Raw genomic sequence first — 17334 nt, forward strand, 5'->3', positions numbered from 1 at the left:
AAGAATCATACGACAACCTTAAGAACCTCTTAACGCTCCGTGCGGTTCCGGTCACAGAGGCGGTTTAAACAATAATAACTTTTGTACCGAGACCGAATGGGATATGAATCTTGCATGATTTTATAGAGAAAAGTGTACTGAAAATAATGCACTTTGGTACAACGCGGAACTATATGGAACTCAAAACATATCCTTTACCAATGATAGAGAACTTTGAAGATTCTCTGTAGTTTACCAAGCATTGTTATGTCAAGAAATTATAAATATTAAACACTATTCATTTGAAACAAAAATGAACGCGTAATATTAAATCGGTTCTCCAGGTTTTCAATAAGAATTGAGGTAATTTTTTCGAAAAACAGGGTTCATAAAGTGTTGATTTTTAAATGCCTGTTCTAATCAAAATTTTGAATAAATCAGACATTTAGGAAGCAATATATATTCGACAAGCATCGATATTAGCAAGCTTCTTTTTTATCAAATGGACAGCTATTGTAATTCCTCGATCTGGACCACTGTGCGACGTCCCGCGTCTACCGCAGGTAAACCAGGAAAGAAAGCCGACGGAAACAGGTAAGTCGTGGCAAGATAACAATACCAGTACACCCCTGTCCATAAGTATTCCGACACTCTTCAAAATACGAATAACTTTTTTCGAAAACGATTTCTTTCTCTAAAACGGCTAGAATGACAATATCATTGTTTTGAAGATGACACAGTTTAAGGTGAGTCAAGGATGAAGTCACGCGTTTGTAGAGTATTTTGAGAAGCAGGAAGCCGGGCATCTGTGTGCAACAAATAATGACGTTGGTATACAAGATTCCCGTTGTACCGTGTAATAACATTTACCGATTCCGGATAAAAAACCAGAGGAAAAAGGTTCGACGATGGTGTCACCGTATAGACAGAAACTTATCGGCGTAGATAACAGTTTTCAAAAGCGATACACATCGTCGGACTATTCGCATAGTGCTCGCACGTCGTTCGTCGGCGGAATCTTATCAAAAAGATTCGAAGTGGGCTACGATAAAGCGTCGTTCGAATCGTCGGCTCGTTCCGAACAATTCGCTTTTTGTCGCGGCACCGATTCGGGCAGCGTTCGATCGCCGTGATAACCGGTGCGATGGGCGAACCAGTGATGAACGGTGATCGTCGATCGGCGACCGCCTCGGACCGATCGAACGTCGGCGAGAACGAGTTCTTAGTGAAATATCGGGACCGGTCCTACAACATCGGCCAGTTCCTCAGGCATCATCCTGGCGGGAAACGAGTGCTCGACCACTTTGAAAATCGGAGCCTGGACAAAGCTTTCGCGGAGAACCCGCACTCGAAAGCCGCCTTCCACATGTTCGAGGAGTTCACTGTCAACGCGAAAGAGAAGTACCAGGAGTACGAAGTGAGTGACTCGGGGCCGTTCCTTCGCGACGTTTCCGGGACCGTTTCAACCCCCGTTCAACGCTCCTATATGGTTGCGTTTACGTTGGAGCTGCGGTAGACGATCAAAGCCAGAATGAAATAGAATCGTCCGGATACAGCACCCTCTAAAATAGAATAACATTATTCAAATGGACCCCCACAAGTTCAGAATTCTACCGTATGAAAGTGTTTACAAATAAATGTATACTAAATATTCCCTTCTCTTCGCTACTATCGTGGTTTCTATCACTGACTCGTAATCCTATTGGCGAAAGATATAGATAAACTAATCACGAAACTATTACTAGCGTGTTACGCTACAAATTATAAATACACCAATGATATTCTGACGAAGCTTTTACCGCTTCTACCGTGGCTCGAACGTAAACGTGTTTCCAGGTGCACACGATACACTGGTCCCATTGTCTAGCCAAATAATCCGTGACATCGAAAATGTTAATTGATATCTTGCGTTTCCGGAAATCGCGGCAGACGCAGAGATAACGGTGCGGGATGCGGCGATTAGTGTCCGTGGATCGATAAACGATAGCGTGATAGTGGCGATAATTCTCGCGACCGCGATTCTTTTAGAAAAAACAAAAAATTCGTTTAAATAAACATCCGCTGTCCGGCGATAAGAATTGCAAAGTTTGTGCTGTCGTACTGCCGGCCTTCGCGCGGAAGGTCCCGCGTTATCGTTATCGGACCTTGAACCGCTCGCTCTTCCCCAAAGGTATTCCTCTAAATTCCGATTCTTCAGCTTCGGTAAGCCCGGATTTGACGCGGGCTCCGCGCAAACACCGTGAATTCGCTATTCATCGTGAATTACGCGCTCTCGGCTTCCAAAGAAATACTTATTAGAATCCGATTGTAATGTTTCTTGGAAGCAACCAGCCGGCTATCTTCAACGGTAATCGCTCCGACGGTAATCTTAGCCAGGTGACAAATCGTGCCAACACTTGTTTCGAATTTCTGGTACGATCGATCTCCTCGAGTTTCCTTCTTACGCGACGTTTCCCCGTTAATCGTTCGTTATCGCAACGAGATCGTTCCTGTGAAATAACGATAATGATAATTAAGAATGTCGTCTTTATTACACAACAAAGTAAAATCAGTGAGAGAAAGTAACGGGAGGACGGTTCCTCGACCTCCTTTGCCTTCGCGCAAAGAGAGTACCTTCGATTCTTGGAACAAGAATGGATCCTTCGCGATTCACGTGCGACCACCTGATGATTTGATAGGATCTCATCGATTGGGACGCGGCTATACTTGGACAAGTAGGAGAATTGGGTGATCGGTACTGGGAATGGGCGAACCTGCCGGTGAACCGTGAGATTCGAATGTTCAAGTCGGCCCTGTTGGAGGTCCTGTCGATCACTCCATGGTACCTGATCCCGATCGTATGGATCCCGGTGTGCGTCTACTTTCTTTGTTGCGGCCTCGCGAACATGGCCGGCCATTACACTGGTAATTATTATCTCTTTTCATTATTCCTGACTCATTTGTCACGCCCGCGATTATCTAATCTCCGACTTACACGCAACGCGAGCGTAAACATTCTCCATGCTCTCGACCGGCGTTACACAATTGTTATCTGCTCGAAGATTTCACGCTTCCGCGTAATTCCTCGAGACGTTTCCGTGCATCCGAGGTCGCGTAGTATCAATAACGCGTCATGCAGTTCCCGCGTCGCGTTAGAATCGTTCACAGTGAAATACACCGGGGAGAGTAGGTCTTGGAAAAATGTTTCACGCGTGTTTCCTCTTTGTGTCGGGAAACGTCCATGTTAGAGGGATGAAAACAGCAAAGTTCAGGACGGAAAGCGTACTTTCTTGGAGATATTTTTCCGAGAACTATCTCTCCCATAGTTTCATCTAAATCGGTATGTCTAGGTCCCCGGCATGCTCATTGTAAGGCAAACCAACGTTCGAACTTTCAGGACACGCGGTAGCCGAAGCTTTCGTCTCGTACGCATTCGGTATCATGCTATGGACTATACTGGAGTACGTGCTTCACCGGAAACTGTTTCATTTTAAGCCGCCGGCCACGTCGAGACTACTTATTTCCCTGCACTTCATACTTCACGGTATCCATCACAAGGTAAGTACTCTGAAAAGTAATTGTTACATGTGTATAATCATTCGCTCTGTAGCCAGAAAAAGGAAAAGAAAAATCTGGTGTCGGTGTCTGTGGCTCTGATTACATCATCTAATCAATTTCCCTTTTATTTCCTTCCACAAGGCTCCGTTCGACAACAGGAGGCTAGTATTCCCGCCAGTGATCGGTCTGCTTATAGCTAAACTATTGTGGAACATTTACCAAGCAACATTTCCTTCGACAGTGGTTTATTTCCTCGCCGCCGGTACTACAACAGGTACTTCTCGCAGACATGTTTTGCCTCTAATGTAAATTACCGTGTTCTAATACAATAAGTTAATTTCGTTCGCAGGGTACCTCTGTTACGACTTAATTCATTATTATTTACATTATGGAGCACCGAACAGCAGTTCCTATTTCTACACCTTGAAAAGGAATCACAATTATCATCATTTCTCGCATCACGAGCTAGGTAATGATTCGTTTACCTTCAAACACTGCTCTAATTGTCATTGAATGCTAACGAAAGGGTTGCTCCTACAGGTTTCGGTATCAGCAGCAAGCTATGGGACCACGCGTTCGGAACGAACATTTGCTTGCGGAAATTAACAAAACCCATAGAATGGTGACAAACAACGTGTCGCTGTTGCTTGTATTTGTACCAATAGTCGCTTCTTCTCATCGATCTCGTCTCTGTCCAATGGACAATATTTAAGTACAAAAAGAAGGAACAGAAGACGCACGAGATCTCAGCATGAGAGAGAGAGAGAAGGAAACGATGAGAACGACTCATGTTCGTGCGTTTCGTTACTACTAGATATTAAGTACTGAACAAAAGGGACCGGTACTCCAGTTACCGGACAGTAAATAAATAAGTTTAAGGCGCATCGACTTTGACATTCTTTCTACCCATGCTCAGCTGTGGGAAAGTGCTCTTATTCGCGGGAGGATTCAATCGAGAAGACAGATGAACGAACGCTTCGAACAAGCTGGTTCTGTCCATGACATTTAGTTCATAGTGTTTCAGTTTCTCTCTGGTACACCAGTTGGCTGCTTTGCTGGCCGTGTTCTCCAAACTGTGAGATTCTTCCTCCTTGGTCCGGTTACCAACAACGATCACCGTTATCTCTTTCTTGTCCTTGTTCCGGTCGATGTCCTTCTTCAACGGGAACAGTACATCCAAGGATTCTGGCTTAGCTGTGTCGTAAACCAGAACATAGCCATCCGCGAAACCGAGATAGTGTCGTGGCATTTGTTGATTATTCGCGTTGTTTTGCAGAGATTCCAGTCCAGCTGTGTCGTAAAACCGCACTTTTTCTTTGGTGCCGCGATCCGTTTCAATGTTCGCGACATAAATGTCCTCGATAGTAGGATGTATTTCCTGTCGCATCGAATATTAATCTTTTATACAATTGAAGGATAAATGTACACGTTAAGTTATATTGTTATGTGTCAATAATACACGAACGCATTTCCTTCCGAAACATTTGAAACGAACATAACCTCTAAACGCTTACTGTTTTGGCGTTGATGGTCCCGTAAATGAGTTGTTCCAACAACGCTGTTTTTCCCACGCCTTTCATTCCGCAGACAACCACCTTCGTTGTTTTTCCCATATTCGATTCTTGTATTTCGAGAACACTGCTAAACTATTGTCATTCGAACGTAAACGTCAAAAGTAACGTGCAGGCGGAAAATATGACATTTTTCTATGTGTCATGTCACCGAGGTCAACACTGAGTCTAGTGACTCGATAGTGACCGACACGTTTCTAGGGGAAAAAGTGTTACTTTCGATCGAATTAATTAATATTCATTTCATTCGATTTATTTGATTTACAAATTCTTTCGATAGCTTAAAAATATCGAATCTCTTAACAGATATTTTCTGTTAGTTTTGCACTTCTGTAAAATGTTTGTACGTGTTTCCTACTTCCAGTCCTAACGTATCTGTGCAGAGACGTTGTAATGTAAAAACGTCTAACAAGTGGAAAGCTAAATTGGAATGATTCGAGCAAAGCTGTTATAAACAATTCTAGCAAGTGGTGTCAGCATTTACCCAAACTGTATTTACTGTTAATTAAAATGTCTTCACTGTCCGGTCATAGTGTCTGATGTTATGAATAGTTCTGAATGTGTCACTCTCCCTTTTGTCCACCATTCTGCTCCCCTTCCCAAGCAGTGTATGTACAAAATTTACATTTGTATTATACTCTACTGTCATTGTGATTCGGTCTTCTCGCAATTATATAATAATCATTCACATTTTCAATTTTGTACACTTTCACGCTCGTTACCCCAAATTTAAATGTTGGTAAATCTTTTAGCACGACAAGGTGCATGTAAGATCTCCATACAAGTTTTTATGAATCAATTATAGATAGATATCTTTCCAAGATATCTATTTTAATGATGGAATTAGACGAACCAACATCTTCATCTCAAATTTGATCTGTACCACGTTGCTTCTCTACGTGGAACTTACTGTAGCCTATAGTTCAGATCCATCCTTTTGTTCTTCCGATTTTGAGTCATCAGCCAGAAGAGCATTCAAATCTATATCTTGAAAGTTTATAGAATGTTGACTGGATCCTGAAATAATAAATGCTTCATGTATTATATCCATTATACATAATGGAAAATAAAATATGTAGAGGTATGCAGACATACCAGCATGCGCAAGAAACAGATCTTTCAAAAATCCAAGTTCTTTGGTGAGCATCTTAATTTTTTCTTCGAGCAACTCATTCTCTGTCTTCAACTGGTTCACCCGTTCTAAAGTCTGCTGAGTACGTAATTTGCTTTTGACCCTAGAACGTTTTACAGCCTATAACAGTACCAAAGAATTACGTAAAATAATACTAAAATACATGATAACTAACTTACGCAGTATACAGAATATAGATTCAATTCCGCTACCTGATTATTTCGATCCCTCCTCCTTCGATAATCTTCATCGTCCTCTTCTTCAGAAATTTGCCGCTTCTTTTTGTTTTCCTTATTTTTCGGTGCCATCTAAACATATTCAACAGCGCATTAAGTTTACAGCTTCTTTACATAGTTGCGCATATTTACTTGATGAATTATTCGTTTTGTATTGCTTTTCAACGTTGTTTTGTGATTACTTTTTATCATTATGTTTACGTAGCAGCTCGCGTAATATACGTCACGTCACAACGCATTTGTATGCAATGCATACTATGCACACGGTGTGTAGTACACCCACTAATGCAACGGATAAGTCAGGGTCAATGTTTTTACAGCGTGTAGTATGATTCGAACGTTTAGAATACCGAGAAACACCGTCGAATGTCGAGAGATGTCGTATTTCGTACGCGTCAATTTAACTTACATCATACGTTTCATGAAAATCCTTACATTCACGAATCAGTGTTTCCGTGGAATCCTCTAAACTGACACTTTTACACTCGGTGAACCACCACAGGTGACACAGTAGAATATAATTCAGTTACGTCCTGTAGATGATGAAATGCTATTTAAAGCGAGCTTGCAGGTGATCTGCGATGTGTAGTGGTGGAGAACAGTCGATTGTGCTATCGATAGTTATCGGTGATCATCGCTATCGAGACCTATCGATGATCATCGCTATCGAGACCTATCGATAGTCTATTTGCACTATCGATAATTATCGATGATCATCGCTATCGAGACCTATCGATAGTCTACTTGCACTATCGATAGTTATCGATACTCGCAATTATCGCGCATGCGCAACTAATTTATCCTCGGAAAATTAAATATTTCGATCAAATGGGGTACCTACATAATTTTGCGAAAGTTGTTATGATTTCATTGTGAAAAATGAATGTATAACATGCGTATGTGCATATATATCGTATATTTATTGTATATCATATCGTATACGAATATATTTGTATAATTCTATTCGAATTTGAATGCATTTGAATTCGCGCGGCTGCAGACCTGCGTACGGCGCGTCATTATGTGACGTTTTCATTTATCCGATTTGTGGAGGGGCGAGGCCATTGAACATTCTGGGATTTAATATACGAGCAGCATGATGGCCGTCATGTTGTTATGACAAGGGATACGTCAAATGTGTATCGTTTTTTGTAAATAAACTGGACCGGCGCCCATCGTATCCTCCGATCTGACTTCGGTAATTAAAATCGTTTTTGGGACTTTCATGTACACACAGACAGTAAAAATGCCGGTCCAGAAGGATTCGAACATTGTGAAAATTGCTGTGGAGATGACGGATCAAGTTGCACAACTTATTGAATTTAATCAAAAGCATCCACTGACCGGAATCATTCAAGTACGTAGAACAATCTTTCTGATCACTACATTGTAAAAATCGAATTGTTACAAGGTTTTCTTTCTGTTTCTCTTGGTGATTGTTGGTCGAAAAATAACGGAGCAATTGTTCTCCAAACACAAAGTTGCACTGCCGATTAATTGAATTTTTTACTAGGAATTATGCAATGGATGGGGTCTATCAGATCCTGAGACATACTCGTTACAATTTAATGAAAGTAACAATCAAAATTATATCACGGAGAAAAATCGTAATGAGGTAAAGAACGGCAGTATTTTGAAATTGGAGTTCTCCCCTTCCAAAACAGCCAGCGACATTTTGGCAAAGCTTAATAATGGAACTCCGGAAGAAAAAAATACTGCTTTACAAAAGTTAAGCACACTTAGCACAGACATGACATTCGCCCTAGAATTTATTAACAAGCAAGGACTAGCTTTGATCATATCGCAGGTAATCAATATCGTAGCAAACATTTACTTCCTTCGAATTGCATTGCTATGTACACTCCCCTGCTTTCTGTCCCTTTAACAGGTAGAAGGAGAGAAATATAAAGGTAGCGCACTCGCCTATTCGCTTCAGTCGTTTGTTGAACTGATGGACCATGGAATTGTTTCATGGGACATTCTGGAAACACCATTTATCAATAAAGTGGCAAGCTATGTAAACAACCAGGCTATAACTCAAGACATCAGTATTGTTGAAGCTTCTCTTAGCATCCTTGAAAACATAGTACTCAATTCTTCTGGAAAGTATGCCCAAGTTGAGAAAGAAGTAACATTCCAAAACTTAGTAAATCATTTGCAAAGCATCAGCCCACAGATTCAACAGAATGCAATAGCCTTAATAAACGCTTTGTTCTTAAAGGCTGATTTATCCAAACGCAAATCAGTTGCACTGATCCTCCAGTCAAAGCACGTTAGAAATATTTTTTTAACAAACATTATTGCCGAGTCCACCTCCCAGGTATCAAATACAGATTATTAATTCTTTTTATAACACTCTTTGAATAATTTTCTAGAGGATTAATTAATACTAGAGTTAATGAATTATTCAGGTCGGTGCTGAAATGGCACATCAGCTGTACGTATTGCAAACGTTAATGTTAAGTCTATGGGAACAACGAATGATGACAAAGATGGATCCCCAAGATCAAGATGCGCACGATAAAATCAAAGAACTTCGAAAAATAGCTTTCGACACTGAAGGAGCGCTCAGCGTAGACGTAACTGCTCGCAAGCAGGGTTTATATGCCAAAGATTATAAGAAATTAGGCTTCAAGTACGACATCAATCCTGCTCTGGATTTTACTGAAACACCTCCAGGAATGCTTGCTCTGGATTGCATGATTTATTTTGCGCGTAATCACACCGAAGGTTACACAAAAGTTGTTCTCGAGAATTCTTGTAGAGCGGATGAACACGAATGTCCATTCGGTAGGACAAGCGTGGAGCTCGTTAAGCTGCTCTGCCAGGTATTACGTATTGGAGAAGCACCCAGTGAACAGGGTCAATCGTATCATCCTATGTTCTTCACTCACGATCATCCGTTCGAGGAGTTCTACTGCGTGTGCATAGTCCTTTTGAACAAAACTTGGAAGGAGATGAGAGCCACTACCGAAGACTTTGTTAAAGTATTTTCGGTTGTAAGGGAACAGATCACTCGAGCGCTTCAGAGCAAACCCACAGGATTGGACAAATTCAAAAATAAGCTGCAACAGTTGACCTACTCGACGATCACTAATCTTTGGCAACAAGAAAGAACTAACAGGGAGGAGGGCGAGAGTCACGCAAGACCGATAGTCGAGCTCAGGGAACAAATTACACCGGAGATTCTGGAGCTGATTGAACAACAGCGCTTAGGGTTTTTGGTAGAAGGCACTAGATTTATGAAATACAGCGCCAGAGGACAAAGAATCAAAGATAAATTTTGGTACGTTCGATTGTCGCCCAATCATAAAGTATTTCATTACGGGGACTGCGATGAAAAGTCGGTGCCGACGATCGACGAGCTCCCCACGAAATTAGCTGTCGTTGAAGTCCGTAGTTTGCTCACTGGGAAAGACTGTCCTCACATGAAAGACGTACAACGACGGAAAAACACGCACCATTTAGCCTTTTCCTTGATCTTGGATTCCGTAGATGTTAGCAGCTTGGATTTCGTTGCTCCGGATGAACAAGTTTTCGATTACTGGACCGATGGCATTAATGCTTTACTGGGTATGTGATAACTCATTACTACATCATTGGTTTTCGCCGTTTCTTACGGAATTAGAAAAGCAATCATTTCTTTCAGGTAAGAAAATGACCAGTAAAGAGGCGGAGAACGATTTGGAAACATTATTATCCATGGATATTAAATTGAGACTTCTGGATGCAGAAGGAATCGATATTCCTCAAGATCCACCTGCTATTCCAGATCCACCACCGAATTACGATTTTTGTTACGAATTGAAGTGAGAACTTCTTCTCGTTTTTAAATGGTATTTTAATAATTCGATGAGAGTCTATGCGAGTTCAGGCTTGAATATCTGCCATTATTAGGACTACAATCGCAATTTTTATACAGCTAATGAACGTTAGCATTTTTTACTGATATATTGACTGTACCGTACACACGGTTTTCGTATTAGATTGAACCGTGTTAGTATTGTAGCTGAATTATACAAGGAAACGCAGTGCATTTTGCCAAAGATATATTTTAAATTTTACATACAAACAGATTCTCAAAAAATCTTTTAAAATTATTTGTATATATGAATTTGATATAAAAGCTAACACTGCTTCTTTACCAACGCTTCTGATAATTTCACTGTAATTAATAATGAATTGTAATGCAACATTATTTAAAGTCACGTTTTATAGTACGATCATTTTATAGATATTTTATAAAGATTATTATATACATATTAGAGGTGTAATAAATTAAAATGTGTAAGTTAATAAATTATTTATTGAAACATGTTTCATGAATAATATTATAGATAAAAAGTGATAATATTAGAAGCAGTAACGATGTAGATCGTGTGCAGGTACATACGTTGTAATTAGTCCAAAAAATAGTACGGATTGTATAATTAAGAATATTTCTCATTTTCTAAGCGTGCAAAGGCGCTGTAAAATTGTGATCACAATTTGCAATATCTCACATGATATCTTCTGAAAGTATATGATAACTTTGGGGGTCGTTTGTTTGATGATTTGGTGAGCAAAAGAAGAATTCGATAAAATTGAGTACTGGGCCCCTGCTAAATGGATTCAAGTATCTGCCCTTCTTGTCTCTCAAATACGAATACCGTTTGTAATTAAACATTTCGTTTGTAGTTAAATTCATACACGCGTGCAACACCTGGATAAATGAAACACGGGTCATTCGTCTTATTCGATACAATCGGATAGAAGTTGGTATATTTTATATTTACCGAAGTGCACGTCAATATCCATCCGAGTCCACAGAACACTAAAGCTTCTAGCACACCTAATACATATAGCAATTGAATTCCTTCCATCGCCATACAGTAACAAGCGAAGTAAATGGAAAACGAACAATTTATCGCTACGCACATAACAAACAGAAAAAACCACATCCTGGAACAAAGAATTATCGTTCAATGAAAAATTGATTTACGTGCAGATTCGAAAAGGGACTCTCCGTGAATTACCGATTTCTTAAACCAACACAATTGTATATAAAGGGGCAATGATGGTCAAAATACGTGACACATCTATTGCAGATTCTGCAGTGCTTCGCTCTCAATGGTCTGAAACATCTGCAACTGTGACACAATCGAGACAGCAACACGTTTCTTTTTTTCCATTTATCAAAATACGGAATCTGCAAAAGAACATAATCTCATTGAAAACTGTGTATGTAATATTTTTCAACGAAACATTCTCAAATTCCAAAGCTGTACTTGTTTAATGGCCCTATAGTAAGTCTCGCTGTTTTGAGGTACGTAGCCGGGATCCCTTCTGTTCGCTACAATCCAGGAGATCCACATAACAACGTTCCAATAAATAAAGCAATAATGACTGCCGCGTAAAAGATTCCACGTCAGTGGAATACATTTTAATAGATACATCGGATATCCCCATAGTAAAACGGATATCATAAAGAGCAGTATAGGACCTTTACTGTTTCCAGCTCCGCCGAATAGTAGTGCCCTGTGAAAAAAATAAACGGTCGATAAATTAATAAATCGATGACAAGCGACATGAATGATTTGTACCAAAGTTCGTTGATAGGAGGAATCCATCTAGCCCGTCGTTTCTGTTCAGCCTGAAGTATTCGAACGATTTCCGAATGCCTGTGACTCTTCGCCAGCTGCAACGGTGTCTTCCCGTTCTTGTCGCGAGGCTCTAATTCGATTTTACTTTTCTCACATAATATCTTAACGCAACTAATATTGCCGGAAAGGCACGCTAAATGCAATGGAGTGGACCCAAAGTAATCTGGCTTTTGTAGATCTACTCCACTGTATATAAGTAATCTGATTAATTCCGCATGGCCCTTGTAAGCTGCCCAATGCAGAGCAGTATCACCGTTTATATCTGTTAAATGTCCCAGCGCGCCAGACCCTAACAGAAATGCGGCTGTCGCAAATTTCCCAAACATACAAGCAGTCATCAAGGGTGTTAAACCTTTGAAGTCCGCTGCGTTCACAGCAACTCCTGCCTATAAAGCAAAAACAATGCGAACTTGATTAAGTTACATATTATAAATCTATAGACATTCGTCTCGTTAAGTTGTGTATACCTTTAACAGCAATTGGACTATGGCACTGTGACCTTTTCTGCAAGCCCAGTGTATTGGTCTAGGTCCTTGTGTTCCGAGGCAGGAAAGATCAACTGGTCCATTTCTTTCTATCAAATATCTCATCACCTATTGAACAAATCAGAGATCTTAAAGATAGCCAACGCAGTTTATACCTTTCTTCTTCTTTTATTTAATCAGAATATGAGAACCGACCTCCATGTTTCCATCCAATGCGGCCCAATGGGCAGGAGTATAGCCCCATTCATCTCTTGCGCTTAATACACACAATCCATTTTTGTCTACTAATTCGTCGACTGCTCCAATCTCGCTGTAATGATCGATTTTCGTTATTTATATAATCGAGATCAAAATAGTGAGAGTGACTGTGTTTTTGACAGTGAATCGTCTCACCCAGATCTGAGAAGTTCAAAGATCCTTCTAGTTTCGTCGGATGGTGTCTGACCTGACGCATGTTCGTCGGCATAAATATTGTCATCGGGGCCGTTTCTTGGTTGTAAATCGGTGCCCTTCGACGATCCATGGCTTTGATGAGCGGTGCTAGAAATTGGAGTGTTTGGTAGATGCCCGACCATGTCGGGATCGGGACTTAGTTCCCATACGGACCTCGCTGCACCGGGCCCTGTTACAGGGCTCACAGGATACACCTAAATCAGTCCAAACAGTTGATTTATAACTTCAACGATTGACATTCATATCTAGGTAATGCTGGAAGCTCGATCGCCGAGAAACGTTAACAAGATTTAATATCAAATATACAGAATGACACGCGTCCAATTCATTTGATCCGCATTCGTTTTTCGAACCCGCCAAAAATTCGAAACTTGGCGGTAATTTCGAAGGTGCTATTATTCGCATTATATGTCGCCAAACTTCCCGCAACTGGTACTCAATGATATCCAGATTTCCAATGATGTTCTTACGATTTGTAATTATTGCATTGTTCGGAGAAATCTGTTCCGTTTCGGTTTACCTTGCAAAGCGTCGCGAGTTCCGTATTTGCACGTTCGTGTTCGGAAGGTGTCCTGAAGGATGCGCCCTGCGTGGAGGTTGACCCACCTTCCGGAACGGTTAGTCACAAGGAAATGTTCGGTCCAACCATTTTTACCGATTCTTTTCGCTCTGTACAGCCTTTTCTTTATGGTGAACACGATTTTTCGACGGATAGCCTGGTTACTGGGCGACGCGACCAGACACGGGCACCAACGTCCGCATTTCCGAATGGGACCAACTATCGTTATTTGGCATTGCGCATTCAAATCAATACCGTGGTTGAATGAACGCCTGCGTACTAAAACCGTGCAACACGCGAAACCTTAGGCATTAACTACGATCATTTCTGCAAAAACATAACATAGAATAATTATTCTATACAGGGTGGGGCAATAACTAATGTCCACTTTGAATATTGTCGTTATTTGTAATAATATGAAAAAATGTTATATAGAAAACTTACACGGTATAGAGGGGGACATTTTGTGACACAAACATTTTCTGCGTGGGTGGAGGCATAGAGGAGATTTCAAGGTCAACTCTATTTTTTTAAATGGAATGCTATGTTTTTTTTTATCACGATGTGATAGCCAATGTTGAGACGAATTCAGCGAGTTATCATTGAAGTTCATGCAAGGTCAAATATGGTAGTAAAATAAACTATAGTTAGTTAACAGTCTCTCAAAATGTAGATCGCTATATTATTAAGAGCGATTTTATTCGTAAATCTCTTTCGAAGAATATAGCTTAATATTTTCGAACTTACTTACTTCCTTTTATATATGATACAGACATTAAGGAACTTGTTAATATTGACAAGTAAAGTATTCAGAACAAACCGAAAATTTCATATATAGGATTACGTATAATAACTAAAGCTACGCTACATTGGAGTACTCTTTTTGCTCACATGAAAGATCATTTTATATAAATTTCGAGTGTAAAGAATTGTTTGAAAAATAAATCGTAGGGCTTTTTGAACATATATTGAATTAGCGCTTAAAATGAAAATACATGTGCGAAACTATGTATACATGTGTATGTAATTAAATAACCAACTAGATGGCGCCAAAACTTTCATACACAAAGTGTGGTTTACGCTGGCAAGTTACGGTGTCGACAGATAATTTGCTGTGATGTTTAAAATATTGTGTTTTATTCATTAACGTGACATGGCTCCTACAATTCAAACAAATGGCAGCACAACAGACAGAGATAAACGGACCGCTAGACCGGCAGAGAAAAGGTAAATTATTGTTCCATGTTATAACCTAAAAATTGAATGGTACAGTGCGTTCGGACACTTCTTAATTATTTTAATTTTAGGTCTGAGCTAATCTGCCGAGTGAAATATTGTAACACGCTGCCCGATATACCGTTCGATCCAAAATTTATTACATATCCTTTCGAATCCACTAGGTAGGTCTTGAATATATTAACCCTTTGCACTCGAGTGGTGACTCTGAAGCACTACTAGAAATTGTTGTGGCATTATTTCAAAGAAATTACAAAAAAATATTACAAAATATTTGTTACATTACAAAATTTGTATTTAATAGATCACTAAACATTTAAATATTATATGTGGAAATCGTATCAGTTTCGTATGAATAAAATGAAAATATTCCAAGACGAAAGAAAAATTTAGTTTTAGAATGAAAATAGCGGCGAGTGCAAAGGATTAATGTGTGTTCGCGTAATTTTTCGAACAGCGTATAACGAAACGATATTTTTCAGGTTTATACAGTATAACCCAACCTCCCTAGAACGTAATTATAAATACGAAGTATTGACAGAGCATGATCTAGGTGTGGAAATTGATTTGATAAACAAAGACACTTATGCCGGAGATGTTAATGCTCAGTTGGATCCAGCCGACGAGAAACTCTTGGAAGAAGATGTTCTTACTCCGCAAGATTCCAAGAGATCTAGACATCATGCCAGAAGCGTTTCATGGCTCAGACGTACAGAATATATTTCTACAGAACAAACCAGGTTTCAACCACAAACCGTGGATAAAGTCGAGGCGAAAGTTGGCTACAGTATTAAGAAGAACTTTAAAGTATGTTCACATTGTTGTAGCTGTTATTTATTTTACGTTGTGATTGTACGTTGGAACGCTAATTATTTATTTTCACATTTAGGAAGAAACGTTGTACATGGATCGCGAGAGTCAGATAAAAGCTATTGAAAAGACCTTCGAAGATAACAAGAAACAAATCGAGAAGCACTACAGTAAACCCAATGTGGTGCCCGTTGAAATTTTACCAGTATTTCCTGACTTTAAGGTATTTCTATATTATTTGGACAACGAAGTTGTTAAATGTTGTATTTTATTAACACGATTCTTCACTACTTTCAGTTATGGAAATATCCTTGTGCACAAGTCATATTCGACTCGGATCCTGCTCCAGCAGGACGTTCGGTGCCTGCTCAAATTGAAGAGATGTCCCAAGCTATGATCCGGTAAGTTATCAATAACCTCACGGTTGCGCTAATCGAATTACACTGTAATCTATATCTCCGTAATACTGCGCAACTTTACATTGCACACGTTGCTTATAGATAGTCCTAGACGTTACAACATCGGTATTTTTTCAGGGGTGTAATGGACGAGAGCGGTGAACAATTTGTTGCCTACTTTTTGCCGCTCGAAGAAACGCTGGACAAACGTAGACGTGACTTCGTGGCTGGAATCGATTACGCTGACGACGAAGAATACGAATATAAAATGGCTAGGGAATATAATTGGAACGTTAAGAGTAAAGCTTCCAAAGGATACGAGGAGAATTACTTCCTTGTTATGAGACAAGACGGAGTATATTACAACGAGCTGGAGACGCGTGTGCGGCTTAGTAAACGTCGTCAGAAGGCAGGACAGCAGCCAAATAATACGAGACTAATTGTGAGACACCGGCCACTCAACGCAAACGAGTTCAAAATGCAGAGGTACAGAGAGAAACAATTGGAACCACCTGGAGAAGAAGATGAGGAGGAAGAAGAAGAGGAAGAGGAGGAGGAGGAAGAAGAACCTCAGCAAGAAACTGAGAAAGCAGATGATAAAGGTCAGTAGTGTATGCTAAAATTTGAACACGAGTTGCTCACAGTTTTCAGGAACGACTAAATTCTATCATTTCAACAGGATCTGAAAACGAAGCTGAATCCAGAGCATCGTCCAGAGCTTCCTCTCGAGCATCCAGCAGGAAATCTAGATCCCGTTCGAAGTCTGCCTCCAGATCGAAGTCTCGATCTCGTTCACCAACCAAATCTAGATCTGCTTCTCGTTCACGCTCCGAATCACGATCTCCCTCGAGGTCTCGCAGTAAATCGAAATCGAAATCAAGATCAAGATCTGGCAGTCCACAGTCAAGGAACTCTTCTAAATCGAGATCCCGGTCAAAATCGGTCTCCAGATCTCGGTCTAGGACTCCGGCTAAATCTCGATCAGGATCTCCGTCGAGTACAAAATCGAGATCAAAGTCAAGGTCACGATCAAGGTCTAGATCGAGGTCGGGCAGCGGTAGCAGCAGTGGATCTGGCAGCGGCAGCGGTGAAAGTGGTTCCGAAAGTGAATAAGTATTAGAAGACTTTCTAATTAAATCGCGGAAACGAAAGTTTTTCTGAGGCCCACAATCGGATTGTTATAGTCCTGAAAATATTCGACACTTGTATGTATATAATGATGAATATCATAAATGTACGGTTTATTTCGATACGATTAAAAAGTTGACTTTAATAAGAAATAATGTGTCGACAGGG

At 40.2% G+C, this 17334-nt stretch overlaps 6 protein-coding genes across 7 annotated transcripts; 3 read left to right on the forward strand and 3 right to left on the reverse strand.

Moving 5' to 3' along the window:
- Positions 1–587: 587 nt before the first annotated feature.
- Positions 588–4400, forward strand: Fa2h (Fatty acid 2-hydroxylase). The gene is made up of 6 exons (XM_076799460.1): positions 588–1396; positions 2658–2883; positions 3356–3516; positions 3658–3790; positions 3866–3985; positions 4057–4400. Exons 1-6 carry the CDS (start codon positions 1124–1126, stop codon positions 4140–4142), a joined length of 999 nt encoding a protein of 332 aa, XP_076655575.1. The 5' UTR covers positions 588–1123; the 3' UTR covers positions 4143–4400.
- On the reverse strand, positions 4391–5176 carry Kappab-ras (NFKB inhibitor interacting Ras like 1). The gene is made up of 2 exons (XM_076799461.1): positions 5031–5176; positions 4391–4894 (listed from the first exon to the last, which is right to left on the reverse strand). The coding sequence occupies exons 1-2, from the start codon at positions 5127–5129 to the stop codon at positions 4391–4393; spliced, it is 603 nt and encodes a 200-aa protein (XP_076655576.1). The 5' UTR covers positions 5130–5176.
- A 142-nt stretch (positions 5177–5318) lies between these two features.
- Irbp18 (Inverted repeat binding protein 18 kDa) lies at positions 5319–7051 on the reverse strand. 2 transcript variants are annotated; one of them, XM_076799463.1, is made up of 4 exons: positions 6891–7051; positions 6432–6527; positions 6183–6339; positions 5319–6104 (listed from the first exon to the last, which is right to left on the reverse strand). In XM_076799463.1, exons 2-4 carry the CDS (start codon positions 6525–6527, stop codon positions 6004–6006), a joined length of 354 nt encoding a protein of 117 aa, XP_076655578.1. In that variant the 5' UTR covers positions 6891–7051; the 3' UTR covers positions 5319–6003. The 2 variants fall into 2 exon arrangements, with proteins under 2 accessions (XP_076655578.1, XP_076655577.1); XM_076799462.1 differs by having other exon boundaries at positions 6865–7051.
- A 460-nt stretch (positions 7052–7511) lies between these two features.
- On the forward strand, positions 7512–10692 carry Ced-12 (engulfment and cell motility Ced-12). Its single transcript, XM_076799457.1, has 5 exons — positions 7512–7812; positions 7969–8262; positions 8344–8775; positions 8867–10028; positions 10105–10692. The coding sequence occupies exons 1-5, from the start codon at positions 7681–7683 to the stop codon at positions 10266–10268; spliced, it is 2184 nt and encodes a 727-aa protein (XP_076655572.1). The 5' UTR covers positions 7512–7680; the 3' UTR covers positions 10269–10692.
- A 51-nt stretch (positions 10693–10743) lies between these two features.
- Positions 10744–13825, reverse strand: Patsas (palmitoyltransferase Patsas). The gene is made up of 9 exons (XM_076799459.1): positions 13556–13825; positions 12976–13229; positions 12778–12892; positions 12565–12690; positions 12038–12483; positions 11723–11972; positions 11471–11643; positions 11231–11396; positions 10744–11157 (listed from the first exon to the last, which is right to left on the reverse strand). The coding sequence occupies exons 2-9, from the start codon at positions 13155–13157 to the stop codon at positions 10954–10956; spliced, it is 1662 nt and encodes a 553-aa protein (XP_076655574.1). The 5' UTR covers positions 13158–13229; positions 13556–13825; the 3' UTR covers positions 10744–10953.
- A 799-nt stretch (positions 13826–14624) lies between these two features.
- Positions 14625–17321, forward strand: Atms (RNA polymerase II-associated factor 1-like protein antimeros). The gene is made up of 7 exons (XM_076799433.1): positions 14625–14821; positions 14902–14994; positions 15313–15637; positions 15720–15863; positions 15938–16041; positions 16177–16640; positions 16718–17321. The coding sequence occupies exons 1-7, from the start codon at positions 14748–14750 to the stop codon at positions 17149–17151; spliced, it is 1638 nt and encodes a 545-aa protein (XP_076655548.1). The 5' UTR covers positions 14625–14747; the 3' UTR covers positions 17152–17321.
- The last annotated feature ends 13 nt before the right edge of the window (positions 17322–17334 follow it).

This window comes from Halictus rubicundus, chromosome 13 (assembly GCF_050948215.1).
Source record: "Halictus rubicundus isolate RS-2024b chromosome 13, iyHalRubi1_principal, whole genome shotgun sequence".
NCBI lineage: Eukaryota > Metazoa > Arthropoda > Insecta > Hymenoptera > Halictidae > Halictus > Halictus rubicundus.

Bases quoted from the DNA above. Each gene is read 5' to 3' on its own strand.
- Irbp18 (XM_076799463.1), bottom strand. From the start codon at position 6,527: ATGGCACCGAAAAATAAGGAAAACAAAAAGAAGCGGCAAATTTCTGAA. The intron at 6,340-6,431 runs GTAGCGGAATTG...GTACTGTTATAG, and splicing joins GGAGGGATCGAAATAATCAG to GCTGTAAAACGTTCTAGGGT. The intron at 6,105-6,182 runs GTATGTCTGCAT...TTATTATTTCAG, and splicing joins TCTGTTTCTTGCGCATGCTG to GATCCAGTCAACATTCTATA.
- Kappab-ras (XM_076799461.1), bottom strand. From the start codon at position 5,129: ATGGGAAAAACAACGAAGGTGGTTGTCTGCGGAATGAAAGGCGTGGGA. The intron at 4,895-5,030 runs GTAAGCGTTTAG...TCGATGCGACAG, and splicing joins GGACCATCAACGCCAAAACA to GAAATACATCCTACTATCGA.
- Atms (XM_076799433.1), top strand. From the start codon at position 14,748: ATGGCTCCTACAATTCAAACAAATGGCAGCACAACAGACAGAGATAAA. The intron at 14,995-15,312 runs GTAGGTCTTGAA...GATATTTTTCAG, and splicing joins TATCCTTTCGAATCCACTAG to GTTTATACAGTATAACCCAA. The intron at 15,864-15,937 runs GTATTTCTATAT...CACTACTTTCAG, and splicing joins CAGTATTTCCTGACTTTAAG to TTATGGAAATATCCTTGTGC.
- Fa2h (XM_076799460.1), top strand. From the start codon at position 1,124: ATGGGCGAACCAGTGATGAACGGTGATCGTCGATCGGCGACCGCCTCG. The intron at 3,517-3,657 runs GTAAGTACTCTG...TCCTTCCACAAG, and splicing joins TTCACGGTATCCATCACAAG to GCTCCGTTCGACAACAGGAG. The intron at 3,791-3,865 runs GTACTTCTCGCA...TTTCGTTCGCAG, and splicing joins CGCCGCCGGTACTACAACAG to GGTACCTCTGTTACGACTTA.
- Ced-12 (XM_076799457.1), top strand. From the start codon at position 7,681: ATGTACACACAGACAGTAAAAATGCCGGTCCAGAAGGATTCGAACATT. The intron at 7,813-7,968 runs GTACGTAGAACA...ATTTTTTACTAG, and splicing joins CACTGACCGGAATCATTCAA to GAATTATGCAATGGATGGGG. The intron at 10,029-10,104 runs GTATGTGATAAC...CATTTCTTTCAG, and splicing joins TGGCATTAATGCTTTACTGG to GTAAGAAAATGACCAGTAAA.
- Patsas (XM_076799459.1), bottom strand. From the start codon at position 13,157: ATGGTCGGGCATCTACCAAACACTCCAATTTCTAGCACCGCTCATCAA. The intron at 12,893-12,975 runs GTGAGACGATTC...CGATCATTACAG, and splicing joins TTTGAACTTCTCAGATCTGG to CGAGATTGGAGCAGTCGACG. The intron at 11,158-11,230 runs GTAAATATAAAA...TCATTTATCCAG, and splicing joins GGATATTGACGTGCACTTCG to GTGTTGCACGCGTGTATGAA.